The sequence below is a fragment of the Gymnoscopelus braueri genome (genome assembly GCF_963280865.1).
Source record: "Gymnoscopelus braueri genome assembly, chromosome: 7".
Taxonomy (NCBI): Eukaryota; Metazoa; Chordata; class Actinopteri; order Myctophiformes; family Myctophidae; genus Gymnoscopelus; species Gymnoscopelus braueri.
The window spans coordinates 43013768-43040495 of NC_137608.1; the positions used below are offsets into that span (position 1 = coordinate 43013768).

At 39.5% G+C, this 26728-nt stretch overlaps 2 protein-coding genes across 2 annotated transcripts; both read left to right on the forward strand.

Moving 5' to 3' along the window:
• Positions 1-427: 427 nt before the first annotated feature.
• hint2 (histidine triad nucleotide binding protein 2) lies at positions 428-4686 on the forward strand. The gene is made up of 5 exons (XM_080433167.1): positions 428-563; positions 1362-1499; positions 3411-3515; positions 3696-3768; positions 4254-4686. The coding sequence occupies exons 1-5, from the start codon at positions 486-488 to the stop codon at positions 4343-4345; spliced, it is 486 nt and encodes a 161-aa protein (XP_080289293.1). The 5' UTR covers positions 428-485; the 3' UTR covers positions 4346-4686.
• A 10507-nt stretch (positions 4687-15193) lies between these two features.
• LOC308087903 (long-chain-fatty-acid--CoA ligase ACSBG2-like) lies at positions 15194-26724 on the forward strand. Its single transcript, XM_080432142.1, has 12 exons — positions 15194-15665; positions 16853-16941; positions 18089-18209; positions 19296-19376; positions 19965-20114; positions 20476-20643; positions 21578-21759; positions 22192-22425; positions 23715-23932; positions 24381-24520; positions 24618-24861; positions 25901-26724. Exons 1-12 carry the CDS (start codon positions 15357-15359, stop codon positions 25984-25986), a joined length of 2022 nt encoding a protein of 673 aa, XP_080288268.1. The 5' UTR covers positions 15194-15356; the 3' UTR covers positions 25987-26724.
• Positions 26725-26728: the final 4 nt, after the last annotated feature.

Below are 26728 nucleotides of genomic sequence, written 5' to 3' on the forward strand. Positions count from 1 at the left end.
TAAAACATGTGAGTTATTTTTCCACCACTGATATTTTAGCATCTAAAATATTTTTGTACAGGTGCTCTTGAATAGGCCTCGGTCTTTCCGGTTGGACGTCACCAGATTTATGCAGTAACAGTGGAAAGACTGGTTTCTATTTTCAATTAACACGTGTAATCCGGTTCAGAGCCCGCCTACTGTATCCGGCAATGTGCATACCCATGTACACCCAAACACCGTTTCCGTATCCGCTCGAGACCCAGACCGGATCAGCAACCTGCAAAGTAAATTGATCCCAGTATAGGCTAAATGTGGGGATGCGCACGTTTTGTTTCTTGAAACAACCCGGAGTGCGGAGTTTTCAGCTTTGGACCACAATAAAACCATAAAACCCTCAGCATATATAACCTCCTCCCACACGGGAGTAGTAAAATAAGTAAACCTCCCCATTTTCTTAACCGTGACTTCTGGGTTTGCTTTGCAGACAGTACACAGTAATAATAATGATTCTTCGTGTAATTCCACGGACGCAGTTCTTCAGGACTAGCTGTGTTTTTGTCCGTCGTGCATGTGGAGCAGAGGTACCTGGTCCAACAGTAATCTGTAACTGTAACTGCACTGCTGTATTCCTCTTGATAATAGTAATAAACCTGCTGTTTTCATGGACTGAGGCTGAACACTGTAGTCCCGGTGGATCAGACATACAGGTAGTCACTAGTCAGTGTCCACCGCCAACAGTGGGGAAAGTACTCCAATCTTTTACTTTAGTAAAAGTAAAAGTCTGGGAATCAAGATAAAGTACAAAAGTATTGATATCAATATGTACTGATTGCTAGTGAAGTTAGTTGAAAAGTATAAAAGTATAAAGGCATTAGCAATCAAAATATACTGATTGCTAAAGTACCAAAAATGTAATTAGGCTATACTCATGATTATGCAGAATGGCCATTCAGAATAATATGACTGAATTAAAATGATTGATGCATATCGATTTAATATTGCAGCTAATTATAGTTTATTTCTATATATTGTATATTATATTGGCTAGCTTGTACACCTGCTGACAGAACAAGTATGATATTGTATCATAATATATTTTTTCCATCTATATGTTTGTATTAATAATCTGAATCTGCAAAGTAATAACTTGTAATAAATATAGTGGAACTAGTAAAAAGTACAATATTTCAATCTGGAATGTCGTGGAGTAAAAGTTTAAAGTAGCAGAAAATGTAATTCAAGTAGGCTACAGTACATAGTAGGCCTATATGCACTTAGATTATGTTCCACCACTGGATTGAATTTACAATGATGTAACTTTCCATTTGTATGAACATTAATGAACTCAAAACATTTCCTCTACTGTACATGTTCCATAGAGACAGTTATGCACCAAAAGTGACGAGGTGCGCCTGGCAGAAGAGGCAAGTAAGAAGTATGGGTCCCCAGCTCCAACCATATTTTCCAAAATAATTGACAAAAGTATTCCCGCAAACATCATTTATGAGGATGACAAGGTAAGCAGAATAGAGCGGTCCGCGCAAAAAATCTGATTACTAGTAAGCATCATAAACATATTAATGTGCACTGAAATGTTTTTTTTTTTATTATTAATGTGTTCCCTTTAGGAGTGTCAAAGGTCATCAACACTTACAGTGCCTTGCGAAAGTATTCACCCCCCTTCACTTTTTCCACATTTTGTTATGTTACAGCCTAAAAAACACTCAAAATTGAGCTGAGGTGCCTCATGTTTCCACTGATAATCCTTGAGATGTTTCTATAACTTGATTGGAGTCTGCCTATTGTAAATTATTTTGATTTGACATGATTTAGAAAGGCACACACATGTCTCTATCTCTATCAGGTCCCACAGTTAACAGTTGCATGTCGAAGCACAAACAAAGCCATGAAGTCAAAGGAATTGTCTGCAGACCTATGAGACAAAATTGTATCGAGGCACAGATCTAGGGAGGGTTACCAAAAAAACTTTCCGCAGCATTGAAGGTCCCAACAAACACAGTGGCCTCCCATCATTTGTAAATGCAAGAAGTTTGGAACCACCAGGACTCTTTCTAGAGCTGGTCACCTGGCCAAACTGAGCAATTGAGGGAGATGAGTCTAGGTCATGGAGGTGACCCAGTACCCAATGGTCACTCTGACAGAGCTCCAGTGTTGCTCTGTGGAGATGGGAGAACCTTCCAGAAGGACAAGATGGAAGCCAATCCTCAGTAAAAGGCACATGACAGCCCATTTGGAGTTTGCCAAAAGACACCGAAAAATTCTCTGTTCTGTTGAAACAAAGATTGAACTCTTTGGCCTGAAAGCCAAGTGTAATGTCTGGACAAAATCAGGCACTGCTCATCACAGGAACCGCAGGAACTGGGAGACAAGTCAGTATCAAGGGAAAAATGTATGCAGCAAAGTACAGAGAGATCCTAGCCATGGTTCACATGACGCTTGTATACAAGCGTCATGGTGCCGAGTCCCCCTGGTCTAAAGTTGTGTTCGATTTTTTCACATTGCCATCTCTCACATAAACATAAACGTTCAGATTTCAAATATAAAGTGCTTACCACCGAGCCACGGATGTTACAAGGCGATGCGGACCACGATGAGTACCCGTATCTCCCGTATTGTTCAATAAAAAGCATTTTAATCCCATCGCCGGCCATTTTCTCCAAATTGTCTCCGATACTTTCAACCATGCGACACTAATGGTTGGGAGGTGTATTGCACTCTGATACATTACAAAAGAAAAAAAAAAGAAAAAAGAAAATGGCCGGCGATGGGATTAAAATGCTTTTTATTGAACAATACGGGAGATACGGGTACTCATCGCGGTCCGCATCGCCTTGTAACATCCGTGGCTCGGTGGTAAGCACTTTATATTTGAAATCTGAACGTTTATGTTTATGTGAGAGATGGCAATGTGAAAAAATCTAACACAACTTTAGACCAGGGGGACTCGGCACCATGACTGTCATGGTATGACAGTCATGTTTCAGGGCTAAGAGAGATCCATGATGAAAGCGTGCTACAGAGCGCTCTGGACATCAAACTGAGGCAGAGGTTCACCTTCCAAAAGGACATGGAGCCTAAGCACACAGACAAGATAACACAGGAGTGGCTTCAGGACAAGGCTGTGATTGTCCTTGAGTGGCCCACCCAGAGCCCACTGTATTTTTAACAATTTGCAAACATTTCTAAAAAAAACGTTTTCATTTTGTCATTATGCAACATTGTGTGTAGAATTCTGAGCATTATTTTATTTATTGAATCCATTTTTTAATAAGGCTGTAACTTAACAAGATGTGGAAAAAGTGAAGGGGGGTGAATACCTTCCCAAGGCACTGTATGAGTAGTTGGTCTGTAGCCAAATAACTTGCATGTTTTATGAAAGTTAATTGCTTCTGCTTTGTGTTTATCAGTGTTTGGCTTTCAGAGATGTCAACGCCCAGGCCCCTGTCCATTTCCTTGTCATCCCAAGGGTTCCTATTCCAAGAATTAGTGAGGCTAAAGATGATGATGCAGAGGTTATTATTATTATTTTATTTATTTATTTTTTACTGTCTAAATGGCATGTCTTTCTTCAGTGATCATATTGTTGTACCCTATTGATCACTGTCCTCGTTTGAATATTTGAATATTTACTATGCAAATGGAAAATGATTTGGTTCAGACCTCATAATATTGTTCTTTTTCTCAACCATTAGCTCTTAGGACACCTCCTTGTTGTTGCCAAAAATGTAGCCAAGAAAGAATCTCTAGACGACGGCTACAGAGTGGGTAAGGTATTATTTGTAGTAGTAGAGTGTGATGACTGGAGAGGGAACTGTATTATATTCACATTAATGTCTGTACACTGTATAAACCTGGTTATTAATTTTATTTGCATTATTATTATTATTATTATTATTATCATTATTATCATTATTATATATTTTTTTATTTACTGTTGCTTGTGTTTTGATTACATTCACACAGAACGTGAATATTCTGCGGCAATAAAGCAACCGGATCTTTATTTATTTGGAGCAAGGTTGATTATTCTGAACTTCCACACTGCGAATAATGCATAATCAACCTGTATGAATGAGGCATCATTTATATGAATTATTTTGATGTGAAATATTCGGTCCATCTGGTTCAATTTGTGCACTCTCAAGGATTTTGTACTCTCAAGGATTTGTTCCATTAAACAGTTAACACTTAACACAGTTAACACTGAGGATTTGACTGTGTAACTTTTGTGTTTTTGTTGTTGTGTGCAGTGATCAATGACGGGAAGCATGGTGCTCAGTCTGTGTACCACCTTCACATCCATGTCATGGGAGGCAGGCAGATGACATGGCCTCCAGGATAATTACCTCTATGTCTGTGAGTGTATCAGAGATATAGAGACATTCTGCTCTGTTCTCTGTGTGTGCATACTGTACATGTGTACTTTGCAAACATTTATATATTATTTTTAATATGTAAATGAATTATGCATGTATAGATCGATTCCTTTCTTGTTGGTGTGACAAAGTTGTATTATATTCACAAATTGAATTTGTTCACCCGATTCACTGTACAATGAAAAGCTAGTTGACTAAATCTTTCCGATGAATGCGGAAATATTACCAAATGCCAGATGTACAAGAAACACCTGTGTTAGTGATGTCAACGAAACAAATCAACAAATAAAGAATACAGTCTCATTCATTATGAAAACTTAATATGGGCTCTAGCCATTTTCCATCCCAACACTGGCAGAATAATTGATTAATTGTCTTTTTCTGTATGAAAGGGAACTTGATCAGTAGTTGTTTAGTTGATATGTCTGTAGTCTCACGTGGCCGGACTGTTATTTTCGAATGCTTCCGTAGCATTCAGCGATTGTGTAATAGTTGTCTGGTTACGCAAGACTAATATCTTTGTGAATGTATCACTTGCAAGTCCAACTGCATGACATCAAAAGTATTTTTAGTGCATTTTCCAACTCATTAAAATGCTTAGTATTAATTTAACTCTGAAGAGTGAACAAATGGAACCAAATGGTCCAACTGCATGGCCAGACTTTTTTTTTTTTTTTTTTTTACAAATATCTTTATTAGGTTCACAGTGTAGACATGAAGTCTGTCAGACATTTTTTCATTTTCTCCCTTTCCCCATCCCTCCATCCATATTGTTATTGCTGTCACATTTTCCTTTCCTTTTAAAGACAAAAAATCTGTAAGAAATGCAGTGGAATAAAGAAATGTACCTGACAAACAAACATATAGACATGATTTAAAATTTGGTTTAGACAGTGGAATGTAATAGAAAATAAATAATAAATATAATTTAAAAATAAATAAAAGCAGGAAAAAATAAAAATAAAAACTTTACAAAAAATAGACAAAAACAAAAATAGACACACAAGATGGATTGCTCAGATGCAGACACGCCACAGGCCCTTGTAGGCAACACAGAGCGGGAATGTCACAAATCTCATCACAGACATATAGAGGTCTAGATCCCCATTTTGGTCCAAAAAAAAAGAAAAAATATATGAAATTTAGCCTGTTGGAAGCACTGTCAGGCTCTCAAAATAAGAAATGAATGGTTGCCAGATTTTGTCTGTTGACCCTCTGGTTGTGAACTTAATCTTTTCTAGTTTAAAAAAACTCATCACGTCCTTAAGCCACATAGCCACGGAAGGAGGGTTTGGGGATTTCCATCCTAACAAAATCCTGCGTCTTGCTAACAGTGTGGTAAACGCTACTACATTTGACTTTTTTGTGGTTAGAAGCTGGAAGTCTGGTGGAACACCAAAAACAGCTATCTGGGGTAAAGGCTCCAGACGGACCGAGAAAATAGCAGACAGAATTTCAAAGACTTCTGTCCAGAAGTGTACCAATTTGGGGCAAGACCAAAACATATGAGTGTGGTTAGCCGGTGATAGGGCACAACGGTCACATTTATCATCAATTCCAGGGTATATCGTGGCAAGTTTAGATTTGCAGTAATGATGTCTATGGAACATTTTAAATTGAATAAGGCCTAGTCTAGCACAGGATGTTGATGAATTAATCCGATCAATAGCTCCATCCCACCATTCGTCAGGAAAGGTTTCACCCAGTTCGGTTTCCCATCTGTCCCTATTCCTAACCAGAGGAAGCATATTTAGACGGGCTAGAGAATGGTATGTCATTGAAATATGGCCCTTCTGCCCAGGGTCCAGTATCAGAAGATTGTCCCATGGCCGATCTCCTGGTCTCTCAGGGAAAGAGGGATAATGATTTTTAACAAAGTCTCTAATTTGAAAATATCGGAAAAGATTGTTTCTGGGCAAATTATATTTGATACTAAGCCTGTCAAAACTACAGAATATGTTATTCTCATAAAGATCTGAGAATCTGACAAGGCCTTTGTCTTTCCATTGTGCGAAGGCAGCATCTAGGATAGAGGGGGGGAATAAGTGATTACGAATTATAGGACAATTTATAGAACTGTCTTTGAATTTAAAGTGGGCCAGACTTTTTTGACTGGGGTCGCCCAAGTGGGGGGTAGAATGAATTATGCGTCGGAATAATTACCATTTTGGTCTCCTCTATTAGCTATATCTACTTTTTTGACTGGGGTATCTACTTTAATTATTAACATTACAGTGTGTCACATTCCAGTGTTTAATTTATGATAAATAATAATGAACATAGAGTGGTACAAGGGTAATATTTTGGTGCATTAGTAAATATGCTCAAATCTGAACCCACAACCACAGAGGTTGTGGGTTCGAATCCACCGTGGTGGATCCGGCTTTTTCGGGCGTCTATGCGAACACAATTGGCCTGTGTTCGGGGGAGGATGGGTGGGGAGGGTGGTATCGGTCATTGCACATACTCCTACGGGCTGGGGCGGCACCTGTCAGCAGGGAGTGTTGGGCGGGAGGAGTAGGACGAAGGCTCTACGTCCTCCCGGTGGGGGCTCCTTACTGGCAGATGAGTCAGTAGGACACAACAGCAGTGACAACACAGAAATGTGTGTGGGCAGGAATTAATTGGCATAACGAAAAATTATTTTAATTATTAAATTATTGGCTACTCTAAATTTAGAGAGAGAAAAAATCTGCTCTTATTTCAGAGCATTCTGATATCAGCTAATTTGCTCTTTCAGTGCCATTCTTATTTATGGAAGTTTGGTTCTGAGTGCCACAGCCAAAATTCATTGTTAAAAAAAAGTGCTCAGGAGCCGAGATACAGCCTTTTTCAGTAAGAAGTTAAACAAGAAGTGAATGGAGCAGCAAATCTTCAAATCATCATATCTTGGGTTCTGAACCTTTTTTTCAAAAAAAAAAAAAAGGAAAAAAAGAAACGTCATGTGGCGCTCAGGGCGCTCAGGGCCATGACGTCTTAGACGTCATGTGGCACTGAATGAGTTAAACATGATTATAATCTTGTTTTGTTACATGTAGATGCATGTTTGAATACTCTAGTCCAGAGCAGGCTGTCAAAGAAGGCACAACTATCGCATTTTGCAAAGACTGCATAAGACCATAATTTTTGTCATTCAGATGCTCGGAAAGCCAGGCATGTCCGTTTTCACTCAGAGTTGGTGCGCTCTCACTTCTCAGAGTGGGTGGCACCTGGGGTGGCCAGTCAGACCCCAGACCCCCCCCCCCGGGTCACGCCACGGACTGCATGACATCAAAAGTATTTTTAGCTCCGGGAATAGAAAAATTTAACAAAATAGAGCCTTAAGTCCATTTGGTTCCATTTGTACTCTATTCAGTGTTAAACTACCACTGAGGCTTTTGCTGTGTACTACAGTGTTTGCCTATGGCCTTACAGCTAGCACGTGTCCACACACTAGCGTAGCCAAATGACTGTGACCAGGCATATGGGGTGACCATGTGGTACGACTAAATAAATGACCTTGCCGCAAATGATCTAGGTTAGTGTCACTTGAGAACTGGGTTGAACTTTCACCTGTATTTACCACAAAACAACTTCACGTTCCTTTCCACAGCTGTCAGACAAACAAACACCAGCTGGTGCCAGTCAAGCCAAAGGATTAAATAAGATATTTTAAAGACATTTTATATCCAGAGCGGGATATAAACAAAAGAAAAAGCATATCCCTAACATCCGGCCCTATTATGTAAGTGCTTGCACAATTTTCTAACCGCATTAAAAACCATATTGAGGGTTAAAGTCTCATCTGACCTGATAAAAACAAAGAGTTTATCTGGCTTTATGATCTATTCAACTGATATGACCAGCTTGATAAAAGTAGAAAAGAAAAAAAAGTTTTAAAAAAACTATGTGTGCTGGTTCTTTGGTCTCTTGCGTCTTGAGAAGGTTACCTTTGGTCAAGTGTGTTGGTGGATCTTTAACCGGTGGGTTTATCCTCAGTAGGGGAGCATAGCATTACATAACTTTCCATGACTCTGGGCTGACCTGGGTGGGTGCGAGTGAGTGAGTGGGACTGTCACCTCACACAAAGCCCCCTATAGGCTGATCTGCTCCTCGGAGGCGACAGTTGCTTGTCCCGTGCCAGGCAGGCAGAGGTTGATCCACAGTACTGCCCACCTGCACCTGTCAGCCGTTGTCAACTTGATGTTATTCAGCACCGTCTCTTTACCTCTGCACAAGGTAGGCAATTCTATTCCATGACATTTTGATGATATTCCAGTTAAACTGGCTTTAGGGCAGTGGTGGAAAGTAACTAAGTACATTTACTCAAGTCTTGTACTTACAGTAAGTAAAATGTTGAGGTACTTAAAAAAAATTAAAAGTAATTTGAAAACTTAAGTTACTTTGTAGATTCGACAAAATATTCGATGTACAACCCCACAATGCATTGCAATGTGACTAGTTGTGAGCTTGTAGATCGTATATATTTTTTTTAAAGATTTGACAGTTTGGAAAATGTATATACTGTATTGATGCCAATACTTTTGTTTTGCTTCATTCCATTTTCTTGTGAGGCTTATGTTTTCATGGTTTTATGTGGTGCTGCTGGTACCGTAGGTATGCCAGCAGGTGTCGTGTACTAACATTAAGTCTGCGGTGGCAAGAGGGTTTCAGACAACGGCTGACCTTGTAATATTATCATATCGTCTCTATAGGGTGGGAACCTCATAATGTCAAAACTGTTACTTTTCAGGATTCAAATTCAAAAGTAGCAGAGCTTGTAGATCTGCAAATGTTTATGCTTTTGTGTGACGCTGTAGTATGTTGTAGGGCGTTACGAAAAAACACAATATGTTAGAATATATTAGAATATGGAGATAAGAGGTTTCTGCCCGACAGTGACGAATATGCATGTGTAGCCATGCTGTATGGCAGTGTGGACACAGTGAGGGGCATTCTTGTGAGTCTACTCTGAGTATAATGTTTCGTCTACTCTAATATAGAGTCTATTCTGAATATAATGTCCAGAAATGTCTTGTTGCGTTTAATTGACAAGGCTTTACTTTGCTAGTTATGTTTAATTTCATAGGCTGCAGTTGCAGTTAATTAGAGTGAGAGGGATTTAACATGGTGAAGGGGGGGGGGGAATACTTGTTTCAGTCTCTGGTATCTTAAATGTTAAATGTATTTGGGACAAACACAAATGACCTACATGTCCAAACACAGGTTTGAAGTGTGCAGCTCCCTCGTGTTTTATTGTTTGGTCAACAGAGTCACATTCATTCTTCAGAGCCCCCCTCCTCGAGTCAGCCAGGGGGTCTAGTTAAAAGCTAAACAAACACAGGTGACTGCGGAAGCGTGCAGTTTCGCACTGTTGGATGTTATCTTCTGGTACTACGGACTGGAGTATCATACAGATTGCTGGAAAATACTATTTCAAATAGGACGTAAGCTTACAGACTTTCATTACCTTGTTACTTGAACACTGAATGTTTTTTCATATTAGAATATTTAACCTAATATTGGCAACAGCGTCCTTACCATAACCACTTAAGCCCTATTTTGTACTTTAAGAATTAAAAAGAAAATAGTGAAAATATATAATGAATGACATGCTCCAAATAGGGACATCTTGAAAGTGGTTGAAGCTTGAAGGACAAGTCTTATTGCCAAGTAATGTGCAACTTAGCCTGAATCCTAGAAAAGAATATTTTCCCTAATATTGGCAACAGCGTCCTTACCATAACCACTTAAGCCCTATTTTGTACTTTCAGAATTAAAAAGAAAATAGTGAAAATATATAATGAATGACATGCTCCAAATAGGGACACTTGAAAGTGATTGAAGGACAAGTCTTATTGCCAAGTAATGTGCAACTTAGCCTGAATCCTTTAGAAAAGAGGAATTTGTCATTGTGAAGGTCGATGAAAAGCACTTTAAAAGCAGTTTGCATAAGGCTGAGCAAAGGCTATTTTATAGCCTCTTCATATTGCTACACTGTAGTTTTGTAATTAGAATGAACTTTGCCCCACATAAATCTTGACCACACTTATCTTGCTGTTTATAACAGAGGTCAGATTGTCTTTCTGCATCTCTACAGCTGTTATCAAGTTATCAAATTAAGCATGATGTCAGTTAAAACGTATATCATTCATTTGTTGTAACATTTCATGTTATCCCTCATCTTATGCTGAATTGAATTGATTAGTTTTGTGTCTGTGTAGCTTGTATTGCGTTTCCATAGTTGCTGCATTTACCCACTAGATGGCGTGATTTCACTGTCTGCATCATAGAAATCACAAAGATCATATTTAAAGCAGGTCCATGAAACTTTCCTCTTCTACCTGGGATTTGAACCTGGTTTCTACTTAAGTGCTGCAATGTTTACCATTGAGATAATAGAGCCGGCCTGCTTGCTCAGGGGATAATTGAATCTTGACCATCAGGTCAAAATTCTTGGCAGATCCTGTGTTTAGGTGAGACATGACCTTTGACACAATCTAAATGTCTCAATAAAAGAGCAGGGAGACAATCAGACAAAATACAACCACCCCAATTGTATAAGTTATATGATATTTACATATACTCTACCATACAGATTGGACAACATTAAATTGTATTCTTTAAAAAAAGTTACATAGTGAGGCTTTAACATCTTCATCTCAATATGATTTACATTTAGTTTTATAATGGCCCTTTTCTGACTATGTTGTGTAATTGGTCGGCTCCCATTTTACCAACTTAAACCTTACAAGTGTATATATAGTATACATCTAGACAAGCCCCCTCCTTTTTTCCTGTACACCAAATCTCTTTGCCAAAAATAGCCAATCTACAAGCTCACATTGCGCTGTCCTCTGAGCTTGAAGATCTGCTATTTTTGCCAAATGTTTGCCCCCAGAATAGGGACGCTATAGCAGTGGTTCTCAATGTGGGGTCCGGGAACCCCCTGGGGTCCTTGGGGGGGGGGTTCCAGGGGGTCCCCAGCAACATTTGATAATATAGCATCACATATTAACACATTTATCCATATTGTATACATAATAAAAAAATAGCATAATACAAAAGTTCACAGCGCATCATTTTTAAAAAATCTTGAAAGTGTCTTTTCTTATGTGGTCCCTTGCACAAAACATTTTCAGATCGGGGCCCGCGGCCAAATACATATCAATTTCGGGGTCCTTGACATGAAAAGGTTTGAGAACCAGTCCCATGTGGTTAAACTAACCACTCAACTCTAGATGACATTGTTTAGGCGGCTGATTAAAATCTCTTTGGCGTGTGGGACAAAGGTCATCATTACCCATTCAGATGGCCCAATTTCTTTTGTCCTAACGTCCATGGTTTCAAGACATGATGGAGCACGGTTGTAGTACGTGATTATATTGACACGACTATGCCATTGACAGTGAGAGTTCCAGTTTAGTAGACCTTGTATTGTGAATTTGTACTTCCATGTACTGTTATGTACTGTCATGTAGGCCTACTGTTCTCATGTCTTACTAAATAAACTACATCAATCAAAGATGTTGCAATGAATGACCTCTTTGAGAATGTCTGTGTCATATAAATCCATGGTTTCAACACATGATGGATTACGGCTGTAGTACGTGATTAATGATTAGAATGACACGACTATGCCATTGACAGTGAGATGTTGCAATGAATGACCTGTCTGAGAATGTCTGTGTCATATAAATGTTGCCGTTTTATTTGGAGCAATTGATTTGTGTGATGAAACGGTTGTGAAAAGGAATCTTGTATGGTTGGTAACTAAAACTGCACCTGATGTACATCTAAATAAAGCTTGCTTTTCCACTTATTGCAGCGCTTAGAAGATGTCCGACCAGGAACATTCTGTTATCAGCAACGGCATTCTGGAAGATATCACTGAGAGGTATGTGAGTAGATTGCATTTCACATCATGTGCATGAAGAGCCAAGAGTTTGTTTTGACTCTTTTAAATGTGCTGTAGGTGACATGTTTTTTTATGAAAATAAGTGTGAACATTTATTCTGACTGTTATCACTGATGTATTGTGTTTGTTCAGTAATTACAAGGGTCTCTGCATCTCTCCAGCTTTTTTATTTAAACATAAGATGCATTTTCAGGTCAGGATACCAGTTGCATCCAATCTGAAGTCATACAGTATAATGTAACAAACAAGTGAAATTGGAAGTGATGAAACAAAAAAAAATTGAACTGGAATGCTTTCAAATAGAAGCTTATAAATGGGGTCTCTCTCTTGACTGGAGGAAATTGGTATCCCACCTGAACATTTATTTTCTCTTTACTAAAACTGCGGGAGAGACTGGGGGAGAAATGATTACTGTCAGAATATAGAGGGTTTAGGGTTTTAGTCCTCTTAAACCCCAGCATCACTATTTTGGGCCTGTTATTTTCGGCGTAATTATTTAAAGATTTGTAAAAAAAAATCTGCCATATGTCAGCAACGTATAAAATAGGGTTTAAGTGACATTTCCTGAGACATTTTATCTTTCAAGAATCATCACTGCAGGCAATTTGTTAAATAATGAGGATCTGACATAAACGAATGTTAGATTTCAAACCTTTTCGATGTGCATTACAGCCTAACTACCCTAAAGGTGTCCGATCCACTCACCAACGGAGGAGTCTGCCAGACAGCAGCGCCGGACACAGCACAGGCTGAAGATACACCGAACGGTAGGGGTGCATTGCAACAGTTAATCAAACTAATTGATAATCAATAATGCTATCAAATAATCGATTAATAGCTCACACTTAAATTAAAAGCTCAGCGTTTAACATCAGCTATGTTCACTATTTTTGCACTACACCATTGTGCAGCAAAGTATAAAATATCGCTTATGTGGTTAATCGATTAGATTAAATATAGCAATTTTCTTTTAAATATTAGAAAGTACTTCAGATGTACCGATACCAATTGTTCCTTCCCGATACCGATTCCGATACCCATAACTTGCGTATCGGTTGATACCGAGTACCGTCCGATACCAGTGTGTAAATTAAAAATAATCTAGGACAGTGGTTCTCAAAGTGGGGTCCAGGGACCCTCAGTGTTCCTTGAGGGGGTTCCAAATGGACCCTCACTGGGTTACGGGTCCATTTGGTTCCATTTGAACACTCTCAGAGTTATGGTGGTTAGTGGTTAGTAAATTAATAATGTAAATAGTACAGTAAGGGCAACATCAAGTGAAACATTCGAAATATGATTGTGAATGAAATATCATCACATGATAAATGATGTGGTAACGGTATGGCATAGAGTGCCATTCTCACCCATACCGATACCAACATTTTAGGCAAGGCAACTTTATTTATACAACACTTTTCATACACCAGGGCAATTCAAAGTGCTTTACAGAATAAAAATACAGAGTGCAACAATGCACTTTAAAAAGAAATGGAGAATATAATAGATACAATTAAAATAAGATAAAGGAGCATATAGATTATAAAAATTAAAAACAAATACTCCCACCTTTGATACAAAAAAATAATAAAAAGTGACAGCACAGCTCATTTAAAGCCCAGGCAAGACCTACAGTAGCTGTTCTTAGCCATCATTGGGTAGAGTAAGCAATGTTAAATAAATATGTTTTTTAACTTGGACTTAAAAACGGCTATGGTTGGGGATTGTCTAATGTAACCTGGAATATTGTTCAAGGTTTGTGGTGCATAGTGGTGAAATGCTGCTTCACCATGTTTTGTTCCAACTTTGGGAACAATCATTAGGTCAGCCCCAGATGACCTAAGGGTTCTAGGGGGTTCATATGGTTCCAGTATGACTAAGATGTAGCTGGGCCCAGAGTCACAGACATTTATAGACCAGTAACATTTTAAAATCAATTCTCTGCGAGATTGGTGGTCAATGTAAGGATTTTAGGACTGGTGTAATATGGACATATTTTCTAGTTTTGGTCAGGACTCTAGCAGCAGAATTCTGAATCAGTTGGAGCATGTGTATGTGTTTCTAGGTCTTGCTTGGACATAATTCCCCTGACTCTTGCAATATTTTTAATAATACTAATTCAACGCAGACAAGAAGTCTTCCAAAAGTCCACACAGAACAAAAGACACAAACAAATATTTTGTTGTTGTTTGATGATGATGATTATAGCATTAGTAGATGAGTGAAAACTGGTTTTGTGTACTTTGCAAGGGGGCAGGTAAATGGAGAGCGTGTCACTCTCGGGCGAAACCTTGTATCTCCATATTTCATCTTTTTATGTTTTTTTCATAAATGTGTGCCCTATCTAATACTTCTTCTTATGATAGTGTGGCGCATAAGTAGTGAAGATTACCAAACTGCAATGCAACCACTTGAACTTTTTGGGCATGTATTGAAAAAGATTATGTCTAAATAATTCTGCATTGGATCCATCTGAACACAGGTTCTTTTTTACATTTCCTGAACCGCAGGTTTTGGAAAGGTTTCGCCCGAGAGTGACCATATGCAAGTTCCTACATTTTATCAGAGGGCTTTATCTACAGCACAGTATGTTGGATAATCAGATCTTGAAAAATTGAAATAAATTTGAATATTTGGAAACAAATTTGAGCATGCCTTTGCCAATGAAATATACATATACAGTATAAATGTGACCTTGTGTCACAGTTATTCTAATGTGTGTGACGTGTGTGTGTTTACTGACATGCTCCAAATCGTGTGTATCTATCCATTGTGTCAATCTTCCTGACCAAACCTGATTGGTTGGTAGTAAGGTACATTCCATAGCTTCCTGTTTTTATCTCGAGTAACCTGAAACAAACCTGCCCCCTGCAGCTCTAAAGGACCTGAAATTCACGCTGAGACAGCCCTGCTGAATACACACCCACAAGGTGGAAGCTCGGCATATAGAGAGATGTCTGCAGCCTTAGACCGTCCGTGCAGTCTTGACTCTCTCTGTCAGTTCTAGACTTGACTGCTGTTGTTAGTGTTGTTGGTTGTTGTGTTGGCGTTAGTTAACTTGGACTTCAGTGGGCTTTTTGCTGATGGCGGGTAAATGCAACTGCTGTGCTCATGTGGAACCTAAGGCGATCCCTCTTCCGAATGTTGCAGCAAGTCTGAGCCCGGCCGATCAGCTATGGAGCATCACCAAAGACAAGGGAGTCAAGTTGAGGATGGAGGGCTCCGGTCCAGGGTCAGAGACCGCTGTGAATTGCCACCAGATGTTCCTGGAGACGGTGACCAGTTACGCTGACCATCCGGCGCTGGCCTTCAAGAAGGAGGGCCAGTGGGAGACCGTGTCCTACAGACAGTACTACGATCAGTGTCGAGCAGCTGCCAAGAGCTTCCTAAAGGTATGATTGTTAACCATTTAAATCCTCTATATTTAGGCTGCAGGAGCGGGGGACGACGACAAAAAAAGGTCGCGGGGGGGTGGTCGTGCGGTAGTCGCGCTTAATATTATAGATTCCATGTATAATAGGCCTACACATAATGTTAGATGCATTTATCCAACACGATAAAGTGTGCAGCTTCTGTTACTTCTCACACGCAGTGTAGTTCAGCCAATCACTGGGACAGAGCGCAGCTGACCGGACGGCACATCAGTGGCAGAAGCACGGCTGCAAAGAGTTCCTTAATTAATGGCTGAGAACTGCCAATGGAACACAGTTGGAAAGGGAAACAATCACTTCTGTCCTCGACAATAACCAATCCTACAGTTTGAATTGTGTACACGTGCACATATGGAGCAAATATAATGATTTAATGTTATAATATTTATTTATTTTATTATTAAACACAAAAAAAAGTTCGACTTCTCCTGGTGGGAGTCGACTTGTTGTGTTAATTACGTCGACTTAATTGGAAGTCGACTTTTTAGTGAATGTCCAAACTTGACCTGAGTTGGCTCTGTACATTGGTCCACTTTTTCCCCCTCTACACCAGATGTCTTTGCTGAAAATAGGCGGTCTACAAGCTTGTAGACTATACTGTTTTCAGTGAATGTTCCCAGAACAAGGATGCTAGTGTTCTTATGGGAATTATTACACACATGTTGCTATTCTGTTTATCTTATTTTTTTTACAGCTCCACAGTAGCATGGTTTCTGCAGCTCTTATCTAAGTGAGACTATTGCCTTGTTTTGGGATTAAGTAGTCTTTCCTAATATCCCCCATAACGTTCAACATCAAAGATTGATCAACAACATTGATTTTCTGTCATTCGTAGTTCTTTGTTCTTCTGCAGCTTTTTTTTTTTTTTTTATAGTGTGAGAGTGTTTTACATAGTTGGACAGAAACTACCTGTAATTTCCTTCATGGTGTGAGAATGGGGCTGTTGAAAGCCAACACTTGGGTGTGTGAGGATTTTGACAGCTTATGTTTCTTCTCTGGTTTCATGGTCATGTCCGTGCCCCGTGATGCTAGGGTATCTCCTGAAGCATGATGTAGGTCAAAAGTAACCGAGGCACTGCACCAGGTCTTGTTAAAAATGCATACAATAAAACAAAAACACATCTAAAACTCCTCATCTCTGGTTGTAGCTGGGACTGGAACGCTACCATGGTGTCGGGATTCTGGGATTCAACTGTCCTGAATGGTTCATCTCAGACGTGGGCTGCATCCTGGCTGGGTAAGATTACATTTTCTCTTTCTTGCATTTGATTTTTTTATATACTTTTTTGCCTATAATGACATGCCCAAAATAGCTATTGATTATTAAATGATTATTTTATAAATGTATAGATTATAGATGTTTTTTTTATAATCAATGAAATCAATTAGTTCGATTAACTGTTGCACCCCTAATCCACTCTACATCCCAGTATGTCAAAGTTATTGCCATTGTTTCACCTGATCCACAGTCAAATCCATAGTTTTAAAGCTGGTCTTACGGCGGGTCTCCTGCCCAACGCAGGGTCTCCTGCACTGGGCAGGGGGGAAATGACAGTTTTAGCATCATGCAATACCTCTTGTCAATCAGTAGTAATCAGAGTCTACATTTCACAATAGAAGAGCTTGGAAGACCACCGCCAACTACCACAGTTGTGTTGTTTATATTATATAACATACAGTACTGTACCATACAGATAAAATAATGTCTTATTCACAAAAATAAATTATGGATTGCCGCTTTAATTGGTCCCTGAGAGTGTAAACATTTACCCATAGGTGAAGCTAAGCAAAACCATTGTAGTTATACCATATTAGTGGCCCTCTAGTACGCAACGTAGCTGTTATCCTCAGACACTGTAAATGTCATTAACATACTGCACTGAGCTTATAGACTCAAGTCACTTAACAACAGTAAAACATTTTATGCATTCTAATAAGTGAGTGACATTTCGGCCGACAGACCTGCCAAAACAAAAACCTTTTGTTGGTTTTGAGGAAGGCCTGTGGGTCGAAATGTCAACCATTAAAAGTTACTGCATGTGGAGCCACAGTCCAATACTTTTGTATGTATTCCCAGCACCCCACCACAACCTGTGGTGTACATTATCTTTACCGCTACCTTCTAATAATTACCAACAACATACAGTATATTCAAGATTTATGCACTAATATCCAAAAACAATGTCATGTTTAGTTGTTTATTTGTTTCGATGATTAACCAATCAAGCCCTTCGTAGATGATTACAGAACACATTCTACTGTAACGTTACTGTGCTGACAGATGCATGAATTAACCACTTAAACCCTAGTCCCTCAGGGCTCTATACGAGGCCCTCTCCTGGTTTCGCTCCACTCTAAATATCTTCTCTTGATTTGTGCTGTAGGGGCCTGGCTGCCGGCATCTACACCACCAACTCCCCCGAGGCCTGCCAGTATGTAGCCCAAAACTGCGAGGCCAACGTCCTGGTCGTGGAGAACCACAAACAGCTTATCAAAATCCTACAGGTCTGGAGACACATTCCCACTAGTTGCATTTGGTGTTGCAAGAGATAGTAGTTGATGATAAATACTTGGCCTGAATGATATTGGTAACAATTAACATTGTAGTGTGTTTTCACTCAGCGTTTAACTTCAGTGGCTCTATTTGGAAAGAATTGGTCATTCCAGACTAGCAATGATCATGGTGATGAGAGAGAAATAAGTCAGTTTCTCCATACTCTGGTTGACTCAACATTGTTTCCAATTACTAGTCACTAGTATCGTGTAGCCAGATGATCAGAGATCTCCACCTACAGATACGTATGGCGACATCTAAATTCAGTGAATTGGCTAAATGTGGGTGGAAAGAATTCGCATATGTAAAAAAATACTTTAGGGTGGTCCTTCATATCGGGATGGTATCTGGGTTGGCTTTCAAGGCAGAAGTTGTAAGTTAGCTAGCACTAGTTCTAGCCCATTTATTGAATCAAGGATCAAGAATCAACAGTTTTATTTGTAGTGCAAGCGTCAAAATGTTGGTGGGACCTATTCTGCAGGGCTGTGTTAAGATAACAATACAACAATAACAATACACTACAACAATAGATTTCCCCAGAGGTATCCGTAGGCGTGGATCTCTGATCATCTGTCTACACGAGACTACTAGGAGTCACCCCATCAAAGTACATGATCCACACAATATGAATAATGCACTCTGCAAAAGCAGGGAGCTCCTATGTGATTTGCTGAAAGAAGGGTGGTGTCTGCTTGTCTGGAAAGGATACAGGAGGGCTCATGTCACTGTCTTCCAGTTCAAAATATTACATTACACTAGTAAAGCTGCTTTATCACTTTAGGGAACTAACATGAGACAAAATCGATCATTTGCAATTGCATCATTTACAATATGTGAATATTACATTGGTGTACATTGTGATGTCGATGCTGAAATCATATATCATTAAGCCCTAGTTGAGGATCGTAGGCTACACAGTAAAATCCTCAGTGTTCATTTATCCATATGTAAACACAGAGGATGTTAAGTATTATGATTCATTGCACTTGTACACCTTCACTGTAAATTACTCATTCCAACTCGTGATGTCATTTCAGATTAAAGATCAGCTACCTCACCTGAAAGCCATAGTTCAGTACAAGGATGAGCTGCAACAGAAGCTACCCAACTTGTACACGGTAGGCTTTTATGTTCAGTCACGTTTGGAACGTTGCCAGACAGTCTGCAGACGAGTTGTTTGCATACTGATGCATACTATCTGTGTCAGCATCAAAATGCCACTGACGTTTCTGCTTTAAACTGCGTGTTGACATCATAACAGCACAATTGGCAACGCATTGCAAACATAACTCGGCTTAGCCTGAGGTGCCATGGCCTGTAGTAAGCAAGGTTATGGCAGATTCTAATTTTAATTGTTTATTAAAAAAAAAGGCTTATTGTTTTAGTTGAGTTTCAAAAAGATCTGAAAAAAGTGTTTTATATTCGTTTTTTTGTAATACAAGCTCACACCATTTAAAAATATATTTACAGTTAAAACTGGCACAGCTAAAAATTACAACTTAGGACTTTTTCTCTATGATTATAGTTAGTTTTGTAAACACACAATACAGTTTGAGTTATTGAGTTTTTTTAGCCTTGTTTTTATTTTTATATCAGTACTAAAATACATAAATTCGTAGTTTTTTCCGCATCTAGTTTTAATTATTTTGTTAGTTTTATTTAACCATAATAACCTTGGTACTAAGTTGACTTGTGTGTCTCTGCAGTGGGCAGAGTTTATGAAGTTGGGTGAGGACGTGCCCGACGCGCAGCTCAACACTGTGATTGACAGCCTGAGGGCCAATGAGTGCTGTTCTCTCATCTACACCTCTGGGACCACCGGCAACCCTAAAGGAGTCATGTTGAGCCATGACAATGTGAGTAACAAGACAATCACCATTAAATATGTTTCTTTAAATGATTTTATGTTTACTGACTGAACTAACTATTGGCTTTTTATGGCAGGTCAGCCAGTTGGGTACAACAGAAGTGGCAACACAAAAATATGTGGGGAGGGTTATAGCGACTAAATTGGGAGAAAAAAGGGGTAGAAATAATTGGCTACGCTAAATAAAACTTGTTAATTGTTTTCAAGAACGACAATATGTAACTAACTAGACCGGTAACCAGAAATCTAGGTTGGTGAGCAGATGGAAACGCCAGTTTCTGTCAGACCACTTTGACTGAATAATGACCAGACATGTTCTGACACTTCCTCTCCTGCCCCTTCATATGCAGATCACCTGGACCTCCTTTCAAGCAGGTTCCTCCCTGGACCTGAGTTACGGTGAGGAGATGCTCGTCAGCTACCTGCCCCTCAGCCATGTCGCTGCCCAGATGAATGACATGTGGATCTCGATGAGGTTTGCGGCCACCACTCACTTCGCTGAGCCGGATGCCCTCAAGGTAAGGCTGCTCAACAACATGCATCTAGTAGTGCACTGGTTTTCAACGTGGGGTCCCCAGCAAAATGAGTTAAATAGCATCAAAATCAGTTTAACGACTTTAACCCTATATACATCTATAAGTTAACAACGCGTCGCATCGCGACATGTTGATCAGATGTTGTAGATCTGCTTTTTTTTATCTTTAAAAAAAAAAAATATATATCTTTGAAACATTTCAACAACACAAATCTTGTATTCTATTTAGAAGTACTGGAAGTTCGGGTAGTTTAGCCTGGATATCATGTTGCCCTTTACTTCCTGTACTTTCGGTTAGACACTTTTCCAGGCTTCATCCCTTTGTGAGACGGAGATAAAACCGTACACAGTGGTTCCCAAACGGTGTGGTGAGGCACACTGGTGTGTCATGAGACAAGTTTAGGTGTGCCTTGGGATTTTGTGACAACCACATGTTATTACTGCAGTACAAACAACTATACTGTTATGAATTATTATCTTTTAATTTATTATATCAGTACATTGTGTGCACTCATTTCCCAATACAAAGGCAAATTCTTTACCCTAAAAAAAATATATATATATATATTTATATACTATATACTTTCAACTTGGTATCCCGACATCCCATGTCGTTATAGACAAAAGCATTAATAAAAAAGAAAGTTCACAAATTTCTGCAACGCGCAATTTCTTGTGAAAGACATTTTCTGTGAAAGATTGTAGTGTGATTTGAAGTCATGATGATATTTGATTTATACTTAATATAATTGCGTGCCAGTGTCGTTCACCAAAAATAGCTGATCTACAAGCTCACAACGCATGCTGTGTGCTTGTAGATTGGCTATTTAATATCAGTGCACGATGTGCAACCAAGGAAAACTCGGGTTTAAAACATGGGATACCTAATCATATTGTAATGTACATGAATGTCCTAGGGCTCCTTGGGGACCACGCTGAAAGAGGTGCGGCCCACGTCGTTCCTGGGCGTCCCCCGGGTGTGGGAGAAGATGCAAGAGAAGATGAGAGCTATAGGTGCCAAGTCATCTCCCATGAGGAAGAGAGTAGCAGACTGGGCCAAGTCCATTGGGCTGCAGTACAACTATAGTGCCATGATCGGGTGAGGCAACATTCAGACGACGAGGATCTTGGGCAGAGGGCAAAGTGCAATAATGTCCATGTAATCATTACGTTTGATCTAAAGGTGTCATATATATGAACCAGTTTGTACAATGGTTTTAAATATTACAGTTTGTGTGTTAAAAGTTTCTCAGTAATGTCAGGTACTGTATAGCTTGATTTGTAGTCAATGGGCTAAACATGCCAGACCCACCGGTATGCTCGTTTAACATGACAGTATTTGGTCTGTGCGTTGTATGTTGTAATCTGACATCAGAGTTCAGTTCCTCGTTGATTTGCATGCTAATTTCACAGAAAGGACACAATTGGTCCCCAGCAGCAGTATTCTGTTGTGGACAGGTGTGATTAAATTCCATTCCCGGTCATTATGTACAAATCTGACTTGTGTGTTTTGTTTGTTTTTGGGTGACAGGGAACACCAGGTGCCCTGGGGCTTCATGCTGGCCAACAATCTGGTCTTCAAAAAGGTGCGCCAGGCACTGGGCTTGGACCGCTGCAGAGCCTGCTTTACAGGGGCTGCTCCCATCACTAAGGACACCCTCGAGTACTTCATGAGCCTGAATATGCCGCTCTTCGAGTTGTACGGCATGAGTGAAAGCTCAGGCCCGCAGACCATCTCCTTCCCTGAAAATTTCCACATTATGAGGTTAGTGGTGGAAGTACTCAGATTTTTTACATAAGTTGGTTTACTTCATGAGCCTAAATATGCAGCTTTTCGAGTTATACGGCATGAGTGAAAGTTGAGGGCCGCAGACCCATCTCCTGGGCTGACAATTACCGCCTTATGAGGTCAGTATGGCATTCAGAGGTGGATGAAGTACTCAGATTTGTTTTTACTTGCACACCTTAAACGTGTGCAGGACTAAAGGAATGTCCAAATACACAATGAGAAAAGTCACTGTCTGGAACTATTTATTACTGAACAACGTTTTGGTCCTTATACCTTCATCAGTACAAACATACAGTGCACAATTTGAGTAAAACCACAAAAGCATTGGCGTCAATATACTTGCAGTACAAAAGTATAAAATAGGGGTTAAAGGGATAGTTCACTCTCAAAATGACTTTTTTTCTATCGATTAGTCACCCCATGGAGACTTGAATTCATGGATATTTCTTTTGTTTTTGTCGCATTCCTAAGCCAATAATTTGATGACTGGCAGCGGTTCCGGTAGGAGAGACAAAGAGTCTCCTTTGTGTCTCCTACCTGAACCACTGCCTACTGGTCCGCTGGTCAAGTCTCCATGGGGTGATTAATCGATAGAATTTTTTTTGGTGACTATCCCTTTAAGTGGTTACTGTATCTTTTGTTGTAATAATAATATAAATGTGACATATTTGTAGTGGAATAAAAAGTACAAAATAAAGTATCAAAAAAATGTAATGATGAAGTAAAGTACTGTAATATTAGTGGCATTCTAGGACATTGGTAACGTGTAGCGATAGATCTGTGCCGAGTGCCGACTGATGCACGTAGTCGATAACGTATGTGAAAAACTTTGAGGCTCGCACTGAATGCTGATTAAACAGATATGAACAGTTGCTCCAAACATACAGTACAGAAAACCATGATCTGCACTTAGATATGGTATCGACTCATTCTGTTTTTGTTTTGAATTGGTTTTAGTGTTAGTTTGACTTCTTTATTGTTATTATTGTTATTATTTGTCAAAAAAAAATCAGAAGAAATTTCAGAAGAAATATTGGGTAATAAAAACTCAAGAGTACATACCATAACAAATGTATTAAAAGTTTAAACTTGCACAGCAGAAACAAATGAAGATAGATTTCATATCCACCCCAGATACTAGCTTTATGTATGAAATAAACTGTCAAAGAGAAACTAAGCACGAAGACAAAGAAAGGACATTTTAGTTTGTTTTATAAACACACTTTTCAGTAATAATAACCATAATAACCTTGGTCTTTGCACAGCTGCGGGAAAGTGATGAAAGGCTGCAAGACGAAGCTGGACAAGCCGGACGCGGAAGGGAACGGAGAGATCTGTTTCTGGGGGCGACACGTCTTCATGGGCTATCTGAACATGGCTGACAAAACGGCAGAGGCCCTGGATGACGACGGCTGGCTGCACTCTGGAGACCTGGGCAAGCACGACAACGACGACTTCCTGTACATCACAGGAAGAATCAAGGGTAAGGGGATGGCTACACGGATGTTGGTGTGGGGTTTCGAACCTGGGACTCGCTGTCAGGCTGCATCAGAGCCCATATGTGGCACGCGCCTTAACCACTCGGCTGTCAGTGCCGCAGATGTTGGTGTGTTTTACGCTATGCAGGACAACTATTAGTGTATGAGCATGTTATTATAGGCATTTCTTTTTAAATGTTTAAAAAGAAAAAATGTTTAAAAAATAGCAGATGTACAAGCTCGATGGAACGTGCTATTAGCTTGTAGTTCGGCTATTTTCACTGTGGCAAATGTCCACAATAGTAAATGTAAAACAGAAACTGTCCGTATAGTAAACTGCAGCCAGGAGGAGCATTTCATGACAAAAGAAAGGTGAAAAGCAAGAGAAGTTAAAAATGGCAGGAAGGGAAATTAAAGACACCAGTATTAAAGTGGTTAATTGTGTTTGGACAGAGCTGATCATCACAGCAGGAGGTGAGAACATCCCTCCGGTTCCTCTGGAGGACGCAGTGAAGGCAGAGACGGCTATCATCAGTAACGCCATGCTGCTCGGTGACAAGCTCAAGTTCCTCTCCATGATGCTCACTCTTAAGGTACACACTCTCTTACATATCTGCTGCATACTGTAGATACAACTACTAAATAAGTCACTAGAATGGCCCTGTTAATGACCCTTCTCTCTTTCCATAGTGCGTAGTGGATGACAACGGTGAGCCCACAGACGATCTGACCCCCGAGGCACTTACCTACTGTCAACAACACGGTGTCACAGCAACCAAGGTCTCAGAGATCATACTCAATAAGGAGCCGGCAATCTACAAGGCCATCCAGGAAGGCATGGAGCGTGTCAACGCCGTAGCTGCCTCCAACGCCCAGAAAATCCAAAAGTGGGTCATCTTGGATAAAGACTTCAGTGTCTCTGGCGGGGAACTGGGTAAGTTATTGAAAAAAGTCACAAGAGGTTTTTTTTTTTCTCCCTTGTTTTATGTATATGAGCCACTTTCAACCCGGCCTCCCTTTGTGGGCATGACTTTATAGGTGAAAATGTTTCAAAAACAGCTGGTTGACAATGTGTCGCTTTGCGATGCATACGTGAGCTTGCTTATTTTCTCCGTCATCATGCAACGGAGATATAAAATAGGACTTAATTGTTTATGGAAACGGGAAGTGAAAGTAGAGTATCCAGTACCGGCCAGAAAATAATTAGCATTTAGCAGCATTGAATTGAACATTGAATGAATTACCTATGTGGTAGTCAAAGACAGTGAGATAAGGCTTTGTCTCATGACTTTGTTTTGTGCCAAGCGGCATTCCATTTGTTTCTGCTATTAGACACTCAACTGTTGCCCTCACCTCATTAAACCGCTCTGGTGGCATTTTGTAAGCGTCAGGGTTTGACTTTTTGCCAGTCACATTACATAACATAACGGAGAGAGAATTGACACTAGGGCTGCATCTATCGATTATTTTCTTTGTAAATATTCTATCAATTACTTTTTCGTTTAATCAAATGATAAAGAAGAACTTTTATAATTGTCTATATATCAATGAATCGATTAACCTCTTACACTAGGAACCCACCACGCACGCATACTGTAAGCACGCGAACGCTGATTTATTTGCGCGCATTCTCATTGAAATGCATTGACCAGACGTCCTGCTGTGGCCAGGTTTCGAGAGAACAGTCACAATAAAAGCTTGTGAGCAATACCTTTTTTTTTTGGCGGTCTCCCAGTGTTAATCCCTTTATACTTTGTCGCACAATGGTGTCATGCAAAAATAGTTAAAATAAAATAGCTCTGAGCTTGTTGAGAGCTATTTTCACTCTTTGAAAGTTTTGGATTTTTTTTGCCTATAATTACATGCCCAATTATCAATTATTAGTTTTAACAATTGATTAAATCGACTATAGTTCGATTAACTGTTGCACCCCTAATTGACACATAATATTTCTTCCCCGTTTGTCTCCTCAGGGCCCACCATGAAACTGAAAAGGCCCTGTGTTGTGAAAATGTACCAGGAGAAAATAGACCAGCTGTACGCAGTTACCCAGGAATAACAGACAGTAGACTGTACAACACTGAACAGGGATTGTAGGGCAATGGTGAACAAGAACAAAGCCAAAGCTGCGAAGAAGCCTGGGCCTTGACTATGCATAGCACCATGCACCTCCGTATGTATTCCAGCATGTAAAAATACTATTTAATGTTGATTTCTTTTTTTAACTAAAGTAAAGAGGCCTGATTACGATAATGTTTTAGCTCTAGTTGTGCCGTTATTTAATGATTGACCTTTTTGTAGACAATTTTGTGTCAATTTTCCCTTGAACTGGAAGCAACACCTCTTGATATACAGTCCAAATCAATATTTAAGTTGTTGTAAATGTACATGTGACTTGAAATGCACTTTTTGTAAATAAACCACATATTCAAAGCCAAATTCTGCCATCTACAGCTATAAACTGTACAAACACAATACAAGACAAATTTAACTTACAAGCCTCTATATTATATTTTTGATGCAGCAGTATCTTTGTATATTTTTGCAGTAATAAGTACGATCCTATTTTGAGGAGCCATTCTTCAGACGTTGCTTTGAGTAAAGGGAGTTTATGTTGGAAATGAACAACTATTGCTGTTATGTATTTAAGAAATATGTAATCTCAACAAGCAGGGGCAACGACAGTGCCTCTCTATGTACAGTTTGGGAAATATTTAAATGTGAATTTTTCGATGCATGTTCTATCAAATTATGCTTTGTCAATAAAAAAACAATGATTCAGGAAAACGACTGTTGTGCTT